Below are 22640 nucleotides of genomic sequence, written 5' to 3' on the forward strand. Positions count from 1 at the left end.
CTCCCTTGGCACCAGCCTGGGTACCGGCAGACCAGGCCCGCCCAGAGAACCAGCGTGCTGACGTAGGAGACGTCACTGGTGGCCAAAAGGGGTGTGGTGGGGGTTTTTGGGTCCCCCCACCTCTTTCATTCACTTCCAGTTGTTAAATGAATAAACAGCTCTTAGGGGAGAAGAGGACAATCTATCAGGACTCCCCTGACCTTTGAAATTTGAAAGCTCGCAGTGAAAAGGGAAGCAGGCCCGGGCTGGCTGTGGGAAAAGTAGATAAACAGCAGTTTCACAGACACACAAAGAGACTGAAAACCCTGCACATTTTTAGCATGTGACTAGAATAATCCACCGCTGGGCCCGCGGCACCAAACGCAGCCTGATAAAGCACACGGGAAAACAGGGCCATCCGGGGGCCTTCGTCGTGAGTTAGCGTCAGGTGGGCTGCGTGGCTGTAAACGGTCACCCCCACGCCCCACGCCCCCCCTCGCCTCGCTGGCTGGGTGGACTAGGGCACGCGGTTTCAATGCGTCAGGCCTCAATTTCCTCATTGGTAAACCTGGGCCCCACCTAGGAGGCCGCCGTCAGCAGTCCACACAGAGGGCTTGGCAGGACCTGGGACACGAGTCTTCCATGAACGTTAGCTCTTGCTGCTACTACCATGACTGGGAGCAGCCCTGTGACTGACGTGCATGTCACCTCCAGCGCACACGAGGCTGGAACCTCTCAGGTCCGCAGCTGCTCACACTGGGGCCAGTTTCCTCTCCAGAAGGGGGCCGTCCACCACCACCCCCCTCCTTGGAGCCGCCTCCCTGAGAAACCATCCCTGCAGGCAGAGGGGCTGCTGATTCTTTTTTGGGGGTTCACCTCCATTAGGAAATCACTGCCTGGGACATCTGGGTGGCTCAGCGGTTTAGCACCTGCCTTAGGCCCAGGGCATGATCCTGGAGTCCCGGGATCGAGTCCCACGTCGGGCTCCCTGCATGGAGCCTGCTTCTCCCTCTGCCTGTGTCTGCTTCTCTGTGTGTGTGTGTCTCTCATGCATGAATAAATAAAATCTTTTAAAAAAAAGAAAGAAAAGAAAAGAAACTTCCTCACTTCCTTTAATTACGACTTCATTTCCATTCCACATTCCTGGAAGCCAGAACGGCTGTTACTCAGAGTAGGAATTATTTAAAAAGTGTGGGTTTACGGCCCAGTCCACTTCAGGGGTGGCTCTACCTTCAGAGGGACCGAGAAGGCACACAATATCCCCCCTCAGGGCATTCCAGAAAGGTTCCTTAGGAGAGTGAAACAAGCAATTTAGTTCACAAGTGTGGTTTGCATAGATGAATGCAGACATACAACTTTTTAAAAAAGCACAATGTTGATTTGGTGGGGGGGGGTCTTCAGCAAAGTCCCCTGAAGTCCTCACGATAGGACGTCTCCTTAAGACTGTAAAAACTGATGCATCACAGAAAAATCAGACACCGGCAGCGTGCACTCGCTGCAGAGGTGGTTGTGACCCGTGTGCCTGTGAACGCTGGCCAAGGACCGGCATCGGGGCCCCTGGGGCTGCTGCGGAACCACCGCGGGAAGCCCAGCCGCACCCCGGGCCTGCATGCTCTGTCCCCCAGGGACCAGCATGCCCAGCCCGAGGGGTGCAGCTGTGGCCAGCCTAGTGTTACCGAGGCACCAAGGAGCAACGGAAAAAGCCGCACAGCACTGGTGAAATACTAGTTTTACACCAAAAACCTCCAAGTGGGTAAGACTTTAAATCAGTCCACAAAAGGACACAGTGTGGCGGGGAGGACGAGGCCTCACCCATGTCAACAGGTATACATGGCCCAGGGGGCACGGCCGCCGACAGAAAGGAGAGAGGGTGTGAGGGGCAGGCATTCATGAGAGCGTGGGGCAGCGGATGCTGGCAAGGGGAGTGGAGGCAGGGAGCCTGCATCTCGTCTCGGGGCAGTAGGGGGGCACCGAAGGTGTCGGTGCAAGAGAGGTCTCTCCGGGTCTCCTTACAGGCCTTGCGCGTCACTTAGGGCTCCCAGACTGTGAGTCCCATGGGGCAGGGGATTCCTTCCCGGCACCCAGGGAAACGCCTGGCATGTGGCACACAGACAGCAAGCGCTGGTTGAACTAAGTGAGGACAGATGTGAATCCAGATTCCCATCCTTCCCGGTCCAAGGAAGCATGGGCTTCACAGACGTCAAGTGATGGGGTTCTGGCCAACGGAAACCATTTCTCAAATGACCCCTGAGGTCAGCTCTCTGCTCACATGGCGATGAAGCTGAGTCCTGGGAGAGGGGAGAGGGGGCCGGCTGCAGACGGTGAACAGTCATGGCACAGCACCTCATCCTTCCAGCCTCCACGTCGATTCCTCCCAAACCCCAGAAGCCGTGGTGGAGATGCCCCGTCAAAGAGGGACAACAGCGGCTGCAAGCTTCCTTCTGCGGCATGCACATCAGCTGCCACTACTGTGACCCTGCCACGTGTCAGGCACTGTACCGACCGCCTTCTGCCCACTTGATCCTCGGGATAACCTGGAGACGTGGATACCACCACCCCCATCTTATAGGTGAGGACGTTGAGGTCCAGAGAGGCTAAGTGACTTGTAAGGTCACATAGCTCATTAGGGGCAGAGCCAGGTTCACACCGGTCTGACATCCAAGTACATGTTCTTTTTTTTTCTTTTTTTTCTTTTTTTGGTTAAAGATTTTATTTGTCTATTTGAAAGAGAGGGGGAGAGGGAGAGAGAGCACAGAGGCAGAGGGAGAAGCAGACTCCTCACTGAGCAGAGAGTCCGATATGGAGCTTGATCCCATCCCAGGACCCCAAGATCATGACCTGAGCTGGCAGACGCTCAGGCAGACTGCCGATCACTGGCAGACGCTTAACGGACTGCCCCCCAAGAACACGTCTTGATGTCTACGCTCACCCCTCCTTCAGAAGCCCTGACGTGAGGCCACAGAGGAAGGGAAGGCGGGCAGGTGCCCCCAGACGGGCAGGCAGAAGCGGGTGGGCTGAGAGCTGAGCGCTCCACCCTGGCTTAGGAGCAGGGCCTGGCCTGGCTGTGGCAGGCGGAGGTGGGGGGAGCCTCTTGGATGCCAGGAGACTGGCTCCTCCCTCCTCCTAGGACACCCAAACCAAAATAGAGGGGGCGCGGCTGCCAGTGGGCGTGGGAGCGCATCACTCCCAAGTGAATCATGCCTGGGTGAAGGGCGAGGCCTGCGAGACAGCCCGACACTATTTCTGCTCAGCCTGTGCGACAGCCCAAGGCTGAGGAGCAGAGCTCTTGGTGAAGGGGGGCGGGGACGGGACATGCGCAGTCCCAGCCAGGAACGCCACAGACACCCCACAGCCTTCCCCAACCCCGAGGGGACGCTGGGTGCCCGGCTCTGTTGACAGGACCCCATCTGTTGCCTTCCCCTGGGCCACAGTGCAGCAGGCATCCGCAGGGGTGCCCGGCAGGGTGTCAGGTGCTCTGGGCCACGAGGGACACGCGGTCTTACGACGCATTTCTGTAAGACTCCTTGACTCGTTCCCCCCACCCCCCGGGACCAAGCACAATGCAAATGCGGTCTTTCCAATGAAGCCGTACGCAGATACACGGTACCCGCGCCAGGAACGGAGAGCGCAGTGGAGGACACAGTGGTCCCCACGAACAACGGAAGAACACCACGAGGCTGCCTGTGATAAAAGGAGGGGTGACCTGCTGCAGCCTGCACAGCGGTAGTCTGGAAGGTGAAAAGGGACCCAGGGGGCTCCTGATGCTGCTCTCGGGCCTGTGTGCACAGGAACTCAGGAGCCGGTGCAGGAGCAGCTCTCAGCCCACCCCGTTCTGGGCGTGCACAGGGTCAGTGTGTGGGGCACTGGGGATCTGAGCCTCGTCTTCCCCCACGCCCCCCATCACGGGGCTCACCGCCCATCTGGGGAAGGGGAGACTCTTCCCCCCCTGCACCTGCCCCCCATCACGGGGCTCACTGCCCACCCGGGGAAGGGGAGACTCTCATGAGAGAACCAACACCGATGGTCAGTCCCACATGGTGGCTCTGAGTTTGGGCTTCGGGAGCCTAGGAGGAAGAGAAGCCTGGCTGTGGAGATGCAAGGAGGTGAATTGAAAGGAAGGTCACCCAATACGGCAGGTCCCCAAGCCAGAGCCCCATGACTGCATGCCTGGGAGACGGTAAGTGGAGCCAGTCGAGGAGTCAGAGACCCGAGCCCCTTCCCGAATCTTCACATTTCCCCACCTCCTTTGGGTCGTTCCTTGAAGGGGCCATATCTCTGCTCTAGCAGGAGCTGACTTCCCCTTAGGAACAGGCACCTTTTGGGGTGTCTGGGCAGCTCTTAACGACCACAGCTTAACTAGCCCTCCTCAGTCATAGCGGGAGGTACCATTTGGATAGCCTGACCCAGGGCCACGGGACCACCGACCCATCCCAGAGAATTGGAAAGGGAACCGAGAAAGGTTCCTAAGGTGTGCATTTGGGGCACACACCCCCAGCCCCAACCCCCAACTGTGCCCCTGTTTCCAAAGAAGCCCATGGAGAGAGGAAAGCAAGAAGGAGAGAGGGAGGGAGAAAAGGAGTGGGGGCGCATCCTGCCACACCTTGGTCCCAGCACATCCCAAGGCTCACATCCTGCTTCCAAAACCCTTTTTCCTTTCGCATTTTTACCTTATACTCAAAGGTGTTTTTTATGACTTACAACCACAAGAGTCCTCCCTAATCTAGAGCCAGCGGGGCCACGAGAGCTGAGGTAATCTCCAGGGAGCTTACCTGGTGACCAGACCTGCACACCTGGTCCTCTCCTGCCTCCTTCCAGGTGGCGTCACCTGGCCCAGGCACAGCTCAGGGCTGACCCCACCCCTCCGTCCACAGGAAAGGGGCTCCCACGCGCCACCTCCCACCTCCCATTAGCGCTGGCCCCGAGCTCCCTCCCCGACTCCCCAGCTATCACCCATCCCCATGCTGGGGGAGAACAGCTGGTCATCTTTCCTCCCAGGTGACAGCAGGCTTGCCACAGTCTCTCATGTCATCAGTGGCACCTGGTCTGGGGGACAGCAGAGGCCTGGGGTTCGTCACTCCCTTCCTGCAGAAGGACTGGGAGCACCACCCGTATATGGCCACTGCCCCGACCCGGGCCTACTGCACACATGCAGCTCAGCTCAGCCCAGTGAAATAGCCGCCCTGATTCCAGGGGAGCCACAGAGGATGCCAAAAGCCCATGGTTACCCTCAGCTTCTTCCTCCCTCCCCACCCACTGCAAGGAATCCCCCGCTTTCTTACTCTCCCAAAGAACAGCTACTTCCCTGGCACTGGGGGCACTTGGAACAAAACTGCCTTGTCCAGGCATCACCCCCTTGGCCTTAAGAGACCACACTCCCTCGCTCAACACCACCTTGGAGAAGTTCATCTGTCCTTCCTTCCTTCCTTACGTAGGTCAGAAGGGTGTGGACCGTGTAGATGTGGATTTTCCCACACGGTGTAGCAGTGGAGTGACAGCACCACAGCTTAACAAATCATGACTGAAGCAATAAGAAGTCACAGGAGCACTTAGGAAGTACTAGGCACTGAGCTGTTTGGCAGACACAATTCCACTACACCCTCACGGCTACCCTGTAAGGAGGGTACGGTTATGTTTTCCATGTTTCAGATGAGGAAGCAGAGAGAGGCTCAGAAAATCGAGGTCACCTCCCAAGTCCTATGGCTGGCGACCAACAGAGTCTGGATCGAGTCCCCAGTCCCCATACTAACCCTCAGGACCCTAAGCCAAGCCCCCATTCCTTCTGGTATACACCAGCACTGGCGAATACGGTGGCCACTAGCCATACTGAGCCACCCACTAGCTCCTGGGCGCTTAAGTAAGGCCAGTGAATATCAGGAATTAAATTTTTCCTTGCATTTAGTTTTAATTACTTTAAGTCGCCACGTGTGGTTAGTGGCTACCATTCTGGACAACACGGATATAAAATCATACAAAGTACTTCCATAGGTAGCACCATATTATTCCTTTTTCAGGCAAATAGGGCAAGTAAAACGAACCCTTTCTGCAGATGAGAAAACTGAAACTCGGGGGTCTGCTCAAGTTGAATTCAACATGTCAAGTTCTCAAACTATTTTTCATCAACATGTCCTTTACTCAAACTTGACCTCTGACCTAAGGGCCAGGAGAGAGGGTCTTGACTCCACTTGGCTCCACTATTAAACTGACGCATGACTTTCTCACCTTCCCCTCCTCTGTGCTGAGAAATAAGAAGGATAGATGCACATAGCAGAGCATTCCAGGAAGTCTGGGGTATGGTCTCCTCAGACCAGAGGAACAGGTGGTCGGGATTCAAGATCCTTCTAACCTCCTGTGTGGCTCCAAGTCACTTTTCTAAAGGTGAGGAAAATGAGGTAGAAATTAGGTAAGTTCTTTCCATTGTCCACAAGTCTTGCCCCAGAAGCCATAGTTAGGGGGGAAAATACTGTGATCCCACATACTGGCCTCCAGGACATCCCAGTGCCTTCATAAGTAAGACCCAACTCCTGATCATTTCCTTTAGGACCAATCCAATCCACAGGACATCACCATTCCGCCCAAAATGGTATAATCCACTGGGTGGGCATTAAGTCCTTGCCAAACACCCTGGCGCTCACCCAACACTCATTTCCACTCCCGTTCCTTTGTGAGATCCAACAGATGAGTCTCAGCTCTGATGCCCACACTACTGTCAGTTTATAATTGCACACTCATACTACAGCCAGGTTACAACCTCCTGGGGGGGGGGGGGCAGGCGGACATCTAGAGGTGGAAATGAGTCGCACGAAAAACAGAACGAGAATTTAATAAAATACAGACAGAAAATAAACCACTAGCCCAGAACCTAGTGACCAACACAATGTTATTTTTTTTCCCCTCTGGTCCCTGGTGAATGCCCCCTAATTCTGGGAAAGGCTCCCTTTCGTCTTCTGAGCCAGGCTTGAAGGAAGACTGCAGTATTTCAGCCTTGGGTTTCTAGCAAAGAAACAAACCCGGTTTTGTCATATAATTTTCTGCACCTCCACTATAATAACACATCATTTGTGGATCTATGCTAAAGCAAACACCATATGGTGGCTGTGTAAAAAGCTGTCCGGGGTTCTGACCTTCGAGATGTAAGGGGTTTGTTGGGAAAAGGAGACTGGGGGGGTGGGGGGGGTAGAATCGAGACGGTAATGAGACACGGTGTCGGCAACCTGGACCGGGTGACATTTGGAGGCTCAATGTTGGAAAATGAGGCTGGTGTCAGGTTCCAAACACTCGAGGCAAAATCGCCAATAATTCTTTTTTTTTTCTTTCCCAAGTAAAAAACTGTTTCACGAAGTCTATTTTCTCAGTGTCTTACCACAACTCTCACACACACACACACACACACACTCCAGCAGGGAGGAGGGTACCTGGGGCCACGGGAAACGACATCCTGAAGCATCTGGTCGGGGAGCTCCCTGCTTTGGGGGACGCCGGGGCCCTGCAGCTGCAAGAATGAGACAGATTTGGCCCTGTCTGCAGCCGGGGGTGTCTGGGGGTGCCCTGCATCCCTGCCACAGCCCAGCTCCCTCCCACACAAGACTACTCCCTCTAGTCAAAGGCCTTCTCTGTAGCTGAGCAGCTCACACACAAACTCATTCGAGAAAATTCAAAATACACAACATAGTTCTGTTATTCCTCACACACAAAAGGAGCCCCAACAGTTGGCACGAAGAGCAGCTGGACCTGTAAGATGGCTTTTCACGGAGGTGGGTCTGTAAGACTGACCTGCGGAGCCTGGCTGGAACACGCGGAGTCCATTCTGAATACCTTCTGGAAGGCAACTGCTCCAGAATGAACGGACGCCCTCGGGTCCTCCCGCTGGAGGAGAAAAGTGCAAGGAAAACGAGCCCGAGAGCCACGTGTGTCTGCAGAAGACCTGGGTCTATGGCATAGGCAGCAAAAGCATGACGGAAGCATTTAGAATTGGTGCTTATGAAAAAGCAACTCAGAGGAGCAACTAGGCCTCCAGGAGTCCTGTGGGACTCCGAGAGACGGAGTAGAGTTTTGGGGCTAGAAGGGGCCACAGAAGTCGACCTAGGAAGGAGCAGGCTTGCCGTCTTATACCCAGAAGAATATGCTACCAGCTAGAATTTTCTGTAATGATGATATCTTATATCTATGCAGTCTGACGTCATGGTCACCAGTCACTTCGGCTACGGGGGCTCCATATGGGGCTCGTGCACCTGAGGATATAAACTCTTAATTTAACATCAATTAAAATGTAAACTCAGTCACATGAAGTGAGTGGCCAAAATACTGGACAACACTGTAAAATCAAACCTCTGATCACTGTTAATGAAAAAGCCCCCAAAACTGCCTCCGGCAAAGCTCCCTGACAATTACTCTTTTTCTTTCTTTTTAAAGAAAGCCAAGCTCAGCCAAGCTCACACCTTCTAACACCAGGATATCCAGTCACAAAACCTAGGAGGCCAACTCGGGAGCGGCCACCTTCTAGCCAAGATGGGCCCTGATGTGCGCCCCCCACCCCCAGGAGACGTTCTCTACCTGAGGGTTACCAATCCCGTGAGGCCACTGAATCCCTCCAAAGCACATCCGACCAATCGTGGGCCACGCTGCCTCACCTTCCCCGGCCAGCCAGGGGCAGCACCCCTAGCTCCCCTTCAAGGCCTGCAGGTAGACTGCTCGTATGATCCAAAAACTCCACTGTCTCAGAGCTCCCCTCAAAAATCCCAACCCATTATGTCCAATAGAAATCTCAAAGGGTTTTGGCTGTTTTTTTTTTTCTAATTTAAGTTCAATTAACACATAGCGTATTATTAGCTTCAGAGGTAGAGTTCAATGATTCATCACATCACATCATGTGCCCGCCTTAATGCCCATCACCCAGCAACCCCATCCTCCTGCCCCTTCCCCTCCAGCAACCCTCAGTTTGTTTCCTAGAGTAAGAGTCTCTTATCTTTTGCCTCCCTCTGATTTCGTCTTACCTTTCCCTCCCTTCCCCTATGCTCCTCTGTTTTGTTTCTTAAATTCCACACAGGAGTGAAATCATGTAACTGTCTTTCTCTGATTGACTTCTAGAAATCTCAAGGTTTAAGATGAAGGCCCGTGGCATACCCATGGACTGCATGTTGGCCTGTAAGTCTAGATCACTCATTTCAGCCAATATTGATCATTATTAGACACCCCTCACATGCCTTCTCTACAGCTCACTTAAATAAGGAATAACACAAATTTCTGCCCTGCTTTATCATTAAATTTTCCATTTAATCCCCACAATGAGAAGGAGGCAGAGGGAAGATCATACCTGCTTCACAAATGAGAAAAATACACCTGTCAAGGGTTTACAGAGGTGGAGTTAACGACCCAGCAGAAGACAGAGGATAATCTGGTGTCGCTTTGGCAGGTTACTTAGCCTCTCAGTGCTTTGGTATCACGTGTCAAACGGGAAATAACAAAAGCACCTGCCTCTTCGGGTGGTCAGGAGCTAGAGTCTGCACAGCACTTAGAAGACACTCTATGGAGTGTGCTTATCAAGAAGGCTATGATGTGTATGTGTGGGGGTGGGGGGACATTACCATATGCTTATATACCTGGTTGTGTAAACACACACACCATTGCTCTGTGCACATTATCTTACGTGTGAACAGCTTAACATATGCTTGGCAAAGTCCAAGCACTCAGTGCGTTTGCTATCGTCAATTATAGCTATTATTCTGTTACTGGTGTCAGGCCTATTAGCGTTTTGGTCTAACAGCCTGATGGGTCTCTCTATCCCAGCTCAACCTCTGCTCTCCCACCCATCGTCTCTAGTGAGGTCCCATGTGTCTGGCATCATCTTTGAGCCTGAATGAGGATGGGTGGGTCAGATTCTACCGCTGTGGTTTGAATCAGGTGTGGTGATGTCACAGCAGGAACAAGGTGGGTGAGATAAGAAAGATCATGCAGCTGGCAACCCCTAAAACCCTATAAGCAGTCTGGGAAATGGGGCAAGAACTACCACAGAAACTTCTGGAAGATGAACAGATTTCTGTTTGCAGGGAGGGCAGGCTATAAAGTCCTCCCCAGCTCAGTTCCAGTCCTTCCCAGAAACAAGCAAACCTCTTTCGTCTGGGCATGTGCAAATTCAGCCCTTTGACATTTAGGGATGTGTGGGGTATCTGTCTCCTTCCCTCCCTCTCGGCAGGTGGGCTCCAGCCTAGAGCCTTACAAACTGCTGACTGGTTAGATTCCTCAGCAGTTGAGTGTCACCAATCCATGGCTTTTCAGAGCTGGCTGGCTGGGCAGAGAGTCATGTGCACCGCTGTCCTCAAAGGTTCAGCACCCCTAGAGAACTAGGATTAGTCCATGAATCCCCAGAGAGCTTCCCCAGTAGAGCTTCCCCAAGTTCTTTTTTTCTTTTTTTTCTTTTAAAGAACTTAAAAAGATCTCTGCTAAACGTAAAGCTTTGGAGAGATTGCTTTTGATGGTTCTCCTGCTCAGGTGCAGATTCACAACCACCATCCAAGCACTTTGAGGTGTCCCTGCGAAATCCCCGGAGGCCCTGGGAGCTGATGAGGACCGTGGTCAAGTGGAACAGGGAGCAGAAACAAGCCGAATACACAATGAGGATTTTCTGAATGCAATAACACATCTGATCCCAGCTGATAAAGTACCTGCACTTGCAGGGCCGTGTGCTGTCTCCTGAATAATACATAGTCCAGGTCCCAACTGCTGATGGCGGTGTAATTCAATGAGGGGGTCTCCCAAGGGGACAGGTCGGCGGACGCCACCGTGCCAGGGCCTCGAGGACAAAGAATTCCCAGATCAAGTTTCTTCCCGACAACGCTGTCCAGAAACGCTCCTGCACCTTTCAAGGGATACATCTGCACTGATAAGAAGGGAGTAACAGTTCTTCTAAATGGACACTGGGCCCAGCACTGCCTCCTTGGAAGAATTCCATAATAGTTACTCCTTTCATGGATTTTTCTTAACTCTTCAAATCCCTCGTTTTACTGATGTTAAAACTGACACCCACGGAGACCAAGCGTCCTGCCCGAGGCCACACAGGAGAGGAGGTCGGAGCTGAGGGGACACCGGGGTTCCCGATCTCGACTCTTGCTTTCCTTCTCGATCTCTCTCACTAGCTTCAACAACCTGAAAGATTTTCTACAGGAAAGACAGAGGCGAATGTGAAAACAAGAAATGCTGCCAGAATGGTCGAGAGCGCAGTGCAATAGTTGTGGATATGAAAAATCCAGACAGACCTAAAAGATAAATATACAGATGCCTCTCTGCTTTACCAAACCATTTACCATAGGATTCCAGTAAGTGGCCTGTTTTTCTCCCCTCTCCAATGTTTTTTGGGTTTATACCAATTGCATTATGGGAGAAGACGTACTTTTTTTTTTGTTTTTTTTTCCTGCCAGGTTTTTATTTCCAAGAAACCAAAGTGGTGATAAAAGGACTGTGACAGACAATGGTTATTGACAATAAGGAGATTCCCATTTTACAGATTAACAGAGAGGTCAGAAGGGAATTATAAGCCCTGGGAGGAACGAGGCCTCCAGAAACCTGATGCTTCCTCAGCTGTAAGGAGTTAATCCACTTAGATCGCATGCATAATGGGCATGATGATAAATTTATAATTATCAGCATTTTCACTCTTTTAAAATGCTATCACACATTCTCCTCTGGCGTCCCCCACCCGAGGCACAGCCATTTTCACAGCCTGGTGAATAAGCTGCATTCTTCTGGCTTTTAACAAACACCACACAGCGCCGTCTGTACCACCCCCCAAATTAAATCAGGCTTGTTGCAACACAGCTGCAGCTACCGGCTGCCAGCCTTTCTGGAGGCCAGCGCCACTTCCGACGCGCCGGGGGGGCCCGGTCTCCTCAGCCCCCTCCAGCCCAAATACCATCGCACCCCCGGTACGGGGAGCCGGGCCCCGCGAGCAATCAGGCGCGGGCCTCTGGCTCCCGGGGCGGCTCCTGCACGGAGGGCACCGAGGGCCACCGAGGCCCAGCGGACGGCAGGTGCGCTCCGCGGGGCGCGGCTCCGCTCCTGGCGAGTCCTCGTCCACCAACGCTCTCGCCACCTGTTCGCGGCGGGCATTAGCCCCGGGCCGGGCGACGGGCCTGTCCTCCACGGTCACCGTCACCGACCGGAGGCCCCCCCTGCAGCGGACGCGCCCGGGGCCGCGCTGCTGCGTCGGGGCCAAGATTGGGCCCTCCTCGCAGTCCTCAGGGGCCCCGGACGCGGTGCTCTTGCCACAGGGAGGCCGTGGGGTGTCTTCCACCCGTCCCTCCGGCGACTCGGAAATCTCTCGGCGGCCCGGCCCGCACGACAGCCCCCCGCCCCGGTCCTGTCTCTTCCTCCATTCGCCTTGATAGATTACGAGGCCCCCGGCAGGGACGGTTTCTTCCTCTCAGCCTTGTTTGGCGCATTGTCCTTGCAAGGCTCAAATAAAGGCCTATTATTAATGGTGACAATAATGCAATACTGTTTTCTCAAGGGCCTGCCAGACCAATGCCTCGCTGCTTCCTGCCAGCTCTCACTGGTGGCTTTCACCTGGGAGCCCCTGAGCTGTCGGGGGCGGAGGCTGGTACCCAGCACTGCCCTCCGCATCCTGCCACCGAACCCCTCTCTAGCTTCCCGAGGGCCCTGTCGGGCAGGGGAGAAGGGCCCGCTGCAGCCCATCAGAGTGCCAGCGGAGAACAAACACGGCAGCCCCGGGGTGGGGAGGGTGGGGGTGGGGGGGACAAGACCAGGCCAAGGAGCTAATGCACCCCAGCTTTGTTTTTGGACTGAGCTCATTTGCAGCCCAGGGCGTAGACTGAAACAGCTCGGGGGACTCGTTCGGCATCAGGAGTGCTTCAAGGGTAGCTCTGGTTTTCATTAGGCACTTTGGGCCCGTGGAAGCTCTGACGGGTTAAGGGTTCATCTCTTGAGAAACACTGCTTTCGATGAAGGAGGGGACGCGGGGGGGGGGGTGTCTGGGCTCATGTGCAAAGGGTCCATGTGTGCAAGTGTGTGCATGAGAGCCAGGCTCATCCTTCACGTTTGTGAGCTCTGGCTAGAAATTCATTAATAAAGGCTCAGGGGGGGAAATCAAAAGGCTTTTATTGCAACAAAAGCCACCATCGGGATGAAGCAGAGTAGATGTGGAGGGGAGGTGGGGTTTAAACATAAGTTCTTTTGCAGGTTCTCAGCTTTTAATTAACATACCTCTGGGGACAGAGTCCTCACCTCTACCCCCACGCTTATAAACAGCAGGTCTGCTCTTGCTTTACTTTTACTGTCACCCGTAGCAGGCCCAGGTAACCAAAGGAGCCAGGCCCTTCCTTGAGCCTTTCATACGTGTGGTTGACCTGTTTCTTGGGGAGGCTGGAAAGGCAGGCAGGTGCGGTACAGGGCACGTTCCCATCATGCACCAGCAGATCCTGAGCTTCTGCTGTGGACAGAGCTCAAATCTAGGCCCAGTGGGGAAACAAAGACCACGAGCCTCGATCTGCCCCCAGGAGTCCTTTCTATCAAGTCCAAAGAGCAAGACTGTGCTCAGAAACTAGAGGCGTAGCTGACGTGCATGATACCACCACCCCGCTGCTCCTCCCCACAACCTCCCAGCCCTCCAGCCCTCCTGCTGACAACTCCTGGGGAGGCTGTGATCTGGGGGCCTAGAAGGGAGAACCCGAAACCATCTAACAGCAGGGGTGTGGGGGTGCTGTGGGCCCAGGGAGCTCTCCTTTCCACACTGACACCTTCACGGAACGTCTTTGACTGGCTTTGCTCTGTAAGATCAGTGGTCTAACAGAGAAGGTTTCCCACCTCCTTCTCTGGCCTTCCCAGGCTTCTCCAGCAGGACCACAGAAAGGGCTCCTGATCTTTTAGCAGCAGCCTGGAGAGGAGTACTGTGTGGGGAGCACGGTGTGCAGGGAACCAAAGGCTGGGATTCTAACCTTGACTCCCCTTGGTTCAATTTTTTTTTTTTTTTTTAACTCTCTCGGTCCTGATTTCTTCTTCTGTGAAATGAGAGCTTCTATTTATGCTACCTCCATGATTAAATGGCAGCACTTCAAGAGCACACATGGACTGAGAGGCTCCTCCCCTGGGACTGTGGACAGGAAGGGGTACAATCAGAGGTCTGGATACAGCTGGCATCTCTACAATACGTTGGGGGAGCTACAGTGGACGGAGGCCCTTGGGAATCATGCTCGGTGGCCCTAATCCTTGGGAATTTGCCCAGCTACTCTAGAGGAGAGCTTTCAAATATGTTCAGAAAATCATCTTGTTTGGCATTCTGCTGCCAACATTTAGTTGAGTTGGTCACTCTTTCTGCCTCTCAGTTTTCCCCTGACACTGATCAAAGAAACCCAAATAGAGACTCAAAGCCAACAGTCAGCTATAATGCTCTCCTTGAAGAGGACCAGTGGTGGGTGTCATGGACTGGCCACTCTTCAGTACCCTCTGGGACCCTGACCTGCTCAGAAGAGTGTCCTGGGGCTACGGCCTTGGGCAGATGCAACACATCTTTGGGCCTGGTTCTGCAGGGCACCAACCTCCCCCTCCTGGTTTGGTTTCTTCATCCTTAGAATAAAGGGCTTAGCTTGGCTTTCCTGTAAATGCTCTTCTAGCCTAAGATTTCACAATCCCTCTACCCTTCAACGTCCTTGGTCACCAAAAGTGGGGGACTGTAATCTGGCACAAAGGGCCAGGAATGAGGAGATAGGCTTTGCAGAGCCTGCTCTTCCACTGATAACTCAGGACTTCGAGTCATCTTACTGGCTTATGACTCAGTTGCTTTATCTAAGGATAAAAGAAAGGGCTATAGGCCTATCCCTCCGAAGGGAGAAGCACAGACAAAGGAAGGAACAGAAGCGAATGCAGCCAGTTTGAGAGGCAGGTCTTTCACAGCCCTCAACACCTGAGCAGTGTGAACGGCCCACACGTTCACTTTCTGTTCCCTCCAGCGGAGCGAGGCAGAGGATGAGGCAAGGCTGCATCAGCATTTCTACAAAGTCACTGGCTGAGTCCTCAGACATCTCGGGGGCCCCACGGCCATTCCCAGGCCGAACAGTGAGGCTCTTAAGACCCACAGGTCACCCAGAGGGGTCCCTCCCACTGCTTGCCAGGAGCAGACCAACCTTCAAAAGGCAAATCCTTGAGCAAGGAGGAGAGAACATGGATGGGGGGGCCAGGTGCAGAGGCCTGGGCTCTAGTCCCACTAAAGACTGGGCTTTAGTCTACCACTAACTCATTGTGCGACTGTCAAGAAGTCCCATCCCCTGCCCGAGCCCCTGTTTCCTCGTCTGGGAGCTGAACTAGCCTTGTGGAGCGATCCCTTCTGGCTGACACTGCGCACTCCTCCCGTCGAGCAGGAAAACAGTGGTGGGTCTTGTTATTTCTGAGCAAAGGCCCTAATTGTTCTCTACAGCATGAACTCCTCTATCTAAAAACCACAACCTCTGCCTCCCTCCCCCGGCCGCCCCCTTCCTCCCAGATCCGAGATCCGCAAGACTGTTACAGAATATTCAATTCTTTTTCTTCGGAGCTTGGGCTGAAGGCTCTGATGACTAAGCCATTGAATTTTAATATGCTACTGTGCTCCCCGGAGGATTCCTTCATTTCCCAGCTCCCACCTCCCCTGCCCCCTGCGCCCTCTGCGGACATGTGGTAGTCGTTAGGAGCAGTTTGATGGAGTTTGGGCTTGCAGAGTAAAGGAGAGAAGGGGGAGGGCTGCTAGTGAGGCATGATAAATGTACACAACAGGCCAGAGAGCCACTCAAAAAATAAACATAAAGCTCCTTTTGAGTGAGCCCACTAAAAAATTCCAAAAAAAGCTCTCCCCCTCCCCTTCCTTTTTGTATGTGTATGTGGTGGTGGTAGGAGAGGGAAGTTCTCTTGATGTAAATGAACACTGCTCAGAGAAAGAAACAATTCTCTTTATTGGCAGCAACCAGAAGCGCGCACCGGGGCGCTGCCAGCCATATGTCATGAATGCTCAGTCCTCCAAAGCCGAGGCTGGGCATCCAACTCTCCAACTGTCCAAGAGGCAGCGGCCCTCAGGAGAGCCAGCCAGTGCTGGCCCAATTCCATGGAGAAACGTGGGTCCCCACCTCCCTGGGGGAAAGACTCAACTGGCCAGGAACACCCCCATGTGCGCTCAGTCTCGCTGACTTTCTGAAACAGAGCCCTTCGCCGTCCCAGAGGACTCCCTCGGACTCTCTTTCCTGGATCCCAACCCCAGCCTCTTGCCCTACACCCCAATGCCTTTACTCCCCCTCCCTGCCCAGCCTACGCTGCCACCCATACAGTTAGAAACCTCAGTGACACCAGTCACTGCGAGTGTCTGTAGGCATAGGAATGATGTTGTGGTCATAAGAGAAGCAACATTTTTTTTGGGGGTGGGGGGTGGGGGGAGATGTGTACTGCAGTAGGAAAGGGTGCAATGACATGAACTCTGGGATTATGCTTTCAAATACTCCAGCAGGGGAGACACAGGGGAAGGAGGGCGGTAATATTCATAAGAGAGAAACAGTCTCCAACAAAATGCCAGACTTTCAGCAGTAAGAATTTCACTTGCAAGCCAAGCCTCTTCACGAGTCTGTGACCTGGGAGCGTTACAGCAGTCGCCCTAGTGTGGACAAGCACAGCGTCTCAGAAAGCTTTTGGTGCAGATTTCACTTATGTGTTACGCAAGAGCTTGGGCAACTCTAAGTGCTGCCTAAGAAGGAAGTGCATCAGTGTTGTTATGCTTTCCAGGAGGCCGCTGGAGACTTCCCTTGTTTAATCACCTCCCAAGTTGGGGTTTTCTTTGGGGTATCTCCCCAAGGATCTCTTTGACACGTTTTTCAGATGTCCTGCAAGAAAACTGCGAGTTTCCTCCTCTTCCGTTATTTCCCAATTCTAAATAACACATGGTGGATGGATGCAAAACACATCCCCCAACTCCGTTGTTTGATTTTAAAGTTACTGACTGAATTTTCCTCTTACGCATTTGAGAGCTCGTGCAAACAGGTTCACACAACCACAGGAGAGAAATGCTCTGTGCGCCTCCTGGGATGAGCAACAAGAGGCGGAGCAGCCATCACCTGGAGAGCACACCCTTCTCGTCCCTCGGGGAGGATGCTCTGGACCAGCCGGAGGAACACTGCTCCCTGGACCACCCATCGCAGCCCCTGGGGACCGGAAGGCCTGGGTCTGAGTCCTGCCACCGGCCCAAACCTCGGGCAGCTCCTGAAGCCTGCTGCGCCTCTGTGGCCTCATTTGCAGAACAGGGTTATCACCAAGAGCCTTGAAAGGCATCAGGAGGCTGCACGGAGGGTGGGCAGGTGGCCGGAGGAGTTCCCTTAGGGCTGCAGTAACAAAACACCCCAGACCGGTGGCTTCAAACAACAGAAATGTATTCTCTTAAGCTTCTGGAGACTCCAAGAGATCAAGGTGGCGGCAGGGCCAAGCTTTCTCGGGGCAGAGCCCTTTCTTGCTTCCTTCTAGCCCCTGGTCTGGCTGCCAGTCCCTGTTATTCCCTGGCTTACAGATGCACCCCTCCAATCTCAGCCTCTACCCGCACACGGTGCTCCTCTCCTTGTGTCTTTGTGCTCAAAGTTCCCACTCCCAAGAAGGATGCTGGCTGGGTCAGATCAGGGGCCCACCCTACTCCATCAGGACTTCATCTCACTTACTTCATTACATCAGCAACAACCCTATTTCCAAATGACGTCACACTCTGAGGCACGGGGGGCTAGAATTTCAACCTATATATATATATATATTTTTTTTTTTAAGATTCTATGTATTTATTCATGACACATAGAGAGAGAGGCAGAGACACAGGCAGAGGGAGAAGCTCCCTTGCAGGGAGCCCTATGCAAGACTCGATCCCACACCCCCTGGAATCACGCCCTGGGCTGAAGGCAGACCATCAACTGCTGAGCCTCCCAGGTGCCCCTCAGCCGATCTTTTGGGGGACACAATTCAGCCCTCACACCCCCTTGCAGGCCTCTTGGAGTGGTTAGGGGCGTCTCCTGTCAGTCTGTGGCTGAGGGGAGGAAACTGCCCACCAGGCCCGCTCAGCGGTTAATATGCTGGAGGAATGCCCATTCTGACAGGAACAGCCTCTTCTCCTTTTGCGGTTTTTGCTAAAAAGGGGACCAGTTGTATAAAAAATGCTGTGGTTTCCATCAGGAAGAGCCCCTAGCTAGAGCCCAGAGAATGGGACTTGCCAGTTGCTCCACGGCAGTTAAACGGAGAGAAATCCTTGGCTTTGTCACGGAGCGCAGATCCGCTGTGGGCCACAGAGGACGTGCCTGGGTGGTTTTAAAGATGTGAAAATATTCCTGGGGCCACCTATCCACAACAGTACGTAAGTCCAGAAGGGAGAAGAAATGGAACAAGGAGTGGGGGACTGAGTCCCTACCCTTCCACGTCCTTCCGTAGAGGTTGGTAAGTTTTTTACTGTAAAAGGTCAGACAGTTAAATATTTTATGCTTTGGGGGCCATCTGGTCTGTGTCACAACTACCCAACTTTGCCATTATATCGTGAAAGCAGCCAGAGACAATATGTAAACAAATGGGCACGGCTGAGTTCCAATGAAACTTTCTTTTTTCAGACACTGAAATCTGAACTTCATAGAAATTCTATGTACCATTAAACATTATTTATCTTTTATTGTCTTTCGACCATTTTAAAAGTAAACACCATTCTCAGGAGGCAGGATTTGTCCCATGGCCCCGGACCCCTGATCCTCACACCACCAGGTACCAGAGGTTGTTCGTTCACCAACAGCACGCCCCTGCTGTCGTATTACCCTATGTTTCGAGATAACTTTATATACTTTTAGAGCATATTTTCACAGGATCATGTAACCCTGTCCTCTTATCCACCCTGTTGGTAGGCACACTGGACATTACCCTCATTTTACAAATGAGAAAACAGAGGACTCTAGTAAGTCAAATCTCCAGTTAGCCAGTGGTAACACCAGACAGAAACGTATGTCTTCTGACTCCCTGTCTGGCACCCCAGCTAAGACTCCACACATCACCCAGGTGTACTCCGAGCCAGCTACTCCCCCACACATGTACATTTGCGTCCACAACTCCCTGAGTCAGCACGTGTCATCCTCTCGGTCACTTCTCTAGGCATTCCGTCACAACTGGGGTGTGGGTGCAGAGCGGAGCCTTCTCCTCCAGAATCCTCACTTCCTAACTGGGGCGGCCAGGTGGGATGTGGACCTCGGCGGAGGATGCCCTCAGAACAGCTCCCACTGCTCCTACACACAATAAGGAACAGAGTCTCAGGACCAGCCAGGGTCTTGGCTCCACATAGCTCCCGGTGCTTCTCATGGGCCACACTGTTCAAGACAGTGTTCCTTCTTCATCTGTGTCAGGAGTTGACACCGAGATGCTTACGGGGTCAGGCACGCAAGGTGAATGAGTCAAATTTGGGGGACGGAGGCCCACGGCAAATCGGAGAACATTTGCTCCATCATGGGGGGGCAGATGCCACTCAGCTTTAGCCAACTGTTGTCAGATCAGGAAACCTCTGAATTTTAAACGATAGCATATGATTTATTTTTTTTTTTAAGGGTACTAAGTCAAAGATACCCATGGGCTTCTGTGTGCAGCCTCCGTCCTGAAGCCTGTCTCTAAACTTCAGGCAGGGGATACCATCGTGTGGTACATAAGGTTGACTCTCTTTCCCCAAAACACTCATAACTGGCAGCCAAAGGTGTGGGTGGGTGGGTTGGTTTTTGGAGAGGAGACAAGGAGAAACAAGCAGCCACATGACCCTGAATACAGCAGTACAAGGGAAAAAAAAAAGGGCTCGGTATTTGGAAGTAGATGAACACTGAATTATTCAAGGCAGCTTCAGCCCAGGGCAGAAATAGAAAATAAGTCCTTGCCATGTCCCTATTTAGACTAAATTGAACTTGACGGTATCCCGTCACAAGACACCTTTGACGGAAATGAAGATGATAATCACTGATGCCATCCAGCATGGTGATTGATAATGTTCCCTCTTCCAAATCGCAACAGCGTCCTTGAATCCCAGCAAGGTGCTTGGCTTGGGTCCAACATTTAGACTCTGGATCCAGAGGAAGGGGCTCAAGGCTCAGTGGGTACCCCGCCCCCAGTTTACACTCTGTAAATACTTGTAACTTGCCTTTTGCACCATGACCCATTACGTGCTCTCTGATGGTAGAACCACATTGTGGTCATTCTTGAAGCCCTGGCCTCCTCTGTGCCAAACCTCAGCAGAGGCTTTGACTGGCTAACGCAATGCTGTGTATAGCGCCCAGTGGGGGCCCAATGTTTGCTGAGCCAGCACATGGAAATCAACACTCATGGAACATTCATGCCCTGGGTGCTTTATTCCACTTGATATTTGTAATAAAACAAGGAGGTACTGTTATTGTTCCCATTGTACAGATAAAATAACAAATTAAAAAAAAAAAAAACCCAAAACCAAAAACCAGCACTAGGAGTTTAAGTGACTTTCTTAGAGCTAGAAAACCTGAGGAGAAGTCAAGCTGGGATTGGAACCCAGGTCTGATCCCCCGAAGTCCACTCTTTCACTGGGATGTGAGAAACACCTGCAATGCAGCCCCAAGGACATCCCTCCAAGGCCTGGTAAGCTCATGTGGCCAGAACACCCTTCATGGCAGGAAGGGAACTGCTGGGAGGAGCAGTGGGAGAGGAAAAAAGATGATGGCAGCTGCCTGGATGGACTCCTCGTCGGGTCTGCCACAGACCTTACAATGTCCGGGGTTGTTCCAAGGAGTTACCCATCACCCAGGGAGATCGACAGTGGAGCCTGACAAGAGTTCCCACATCACATGCCTTCTAAAATCCTCCTACTTCCAAAGGTGCATCCTGCACTCATGCTCTAGAGTCAGGAAGGCCCCATGGCCTCACGACTTCCCAGTGACTATGTCACTGTTCAAGCTCGCCGGGCCTCAGTTTCTCCATCTGTAGGTGAAGGTATTAAAGCACCCACACCTCCATGGGTTGCTGGGAGGATGAAATAAAATAATGTCTGTAAAGTGCTTAGCACAGTGGTTGACATACAATTAGGATGCAATACAACGTTGGCAGTAGTTTGTTGGAACCTTTAATTTTGAAATAGTTATAGATTCACAGGCAGCAACAAAAATTGTACAGAAAGGTCCTTCACCCAATTCCCCTGGATGGTTACATCTTACATGAACTACAGAACCATAGCAAAACTAAGAAATGGACATTGGAATGATGTGTATGTATAGGTCTATGCCATTTTATCATTTTTTATGGTTTGTTTTTATGATTAAAACCATTTTATAGGGATCCCTGGGTGGTGCAGTGGTTTGGCACCTGCCTTTGGCCCAGGGCACGATCCTGGAGACCCGGGATCGAATCCCACATCGGGCTCCCGGTGCATGGAGCCTGCTTCTCCCTCTGCCTATGTCTCTGCTTCTCTCTCTCTCTCTCTGTGTGTGACTATCATAAATTTAAAAAAAAAAATTTTATAATTTATAACTACCATGAGAGGCAGTACACAGCTGTGGTCAAGTGTGCTCATTCCAGGCTGTCTGGGTTCTAGAACTGGGTTTGGCCATAACTGGCTGTATGACCTTTAGCAGGTTACTTAACTGCTCTGTGCCCTAGTCCCCTAGCAACAATAATAGAACTTCTCTGGCAGGATTATTAGGATTAAATAACTTAATATGTGTTAGGTGCTTAAATAGTGCCAGGTAGGCACTTAAGAAAACACTCTATGAATTTTAGCTACTATTATGTTCATGATTCTTACTATTTCTGGGACCCAGGACGAGAGGGGGGTGGAAATAATTTTGGCCTCGTTGGGGAGCTCAGACCTTTCTTCTCCCTTTGGTTGCTGGTCAGGATGCTTTACAGAAGTGAGCCAAGGAAATACCGGGCGTCTGCTCTTGTTGCTGTTTTGTTTTGGAATAAACCTTGGTTGCTCTCTGGAGAAAACTCAGGCAGTGTAGGCCTGAACCTGCTCTGGGAAGGCCTGGGGTCTCTGTTGTGGAACCTTGACGGACTCTAGGCTCACTGTTTTGGAAAGTAAGCTGGCAGGGAGCGTGGGAGGGTGAGAGCTGGCTGGCTCTACTGGCCTTTCTACCTCCCAAAGGCCAGTGCTTGACCCCGGCTCGCAGTATCCCAGAATGCCCAAGCTTTCTCTGAGAGACTCCTCCATCCATGTGACTGGTGGCCCCACAGATGGGCTTCCTGGGGGGAGCAACCTTAGCAGACCTCAGAGGTGGGGGATGTAAAAGAAACCCATCCTGACAATGGGCCCGTGGGAGGAGAGCTGATGGTGGCCACACGGTCTGGCTGCAAGGTCCGAGTTCCTAAGAACCTGCATGCCCTTGTGCACTAGTATTGGAGCAACGAGGAAGGAAATCAGACACATGCAGCTGCGTGGAGGGGGTCACCCCAGACAGGCTCTCGTCACCCCAGAGGGATGACAACCATCATGCCAACAACTACCATTTACTAAGCACTCACTTTGTGCTAGGCACACAGATGAGGTACATCGCCCCAACATACAGTAAAAGAAGAAAAGGTAGGGGAGGCTGAGAGCAGCTAAGCCACAGAGTCAGGATTTAAACCCAGGCTCAAGAACTCGCCCGTTGGGGGATCCTTGGGTGGCTCAGCAGTTTGGCGCCTGCCTTTGG

General features: G+C 52.5%; 1 protein-coding gene across 4 annotated transcripts in view; it reads right to left on the bottom strand.

Annotated features, from left to right (window-relative positions):
* The window catches only part of ABTB2 (ankyrin repeat and BTB domain containing 2), a 167284-nt gene that overhangs the window by 73984 nt on the left and 70660 nt on the right, over positions 1 to 22640 (bottom strand). The window contains exon 1 of one of the 4 annotated variants that reach the window (XM_072791096.1): positions 7392 to 7428. The exons of the other annotated variants lie outside the window; for them this stretch is intronic. Coding sequence (XP_072647197.1) covers positions 7392 to 7413 — 22 coding nt within the window. The 5' untranslated portion in view covers positions 7414 to 7428. Of the gene's footprint in view, positions 1 to 7391; positions 7429 to 22640 lie in introns of those variants that run through there. 4 annotated transcript variants of the gene reach the window in all.

The sequence above is a fragment of the Canis lupus genome, chromosome 21 (genome assembly GCF_048164855.1).
Source record: "Canis lupus baileyi chromosome 21, mCanLup2.hap1, whole genome shotgun sequence".
Lineage (NCBI taxonomy): Eukaryota > Metazoa > Chordata > Mammalia > Carnivora > Canidae > Canis > Canis lupus.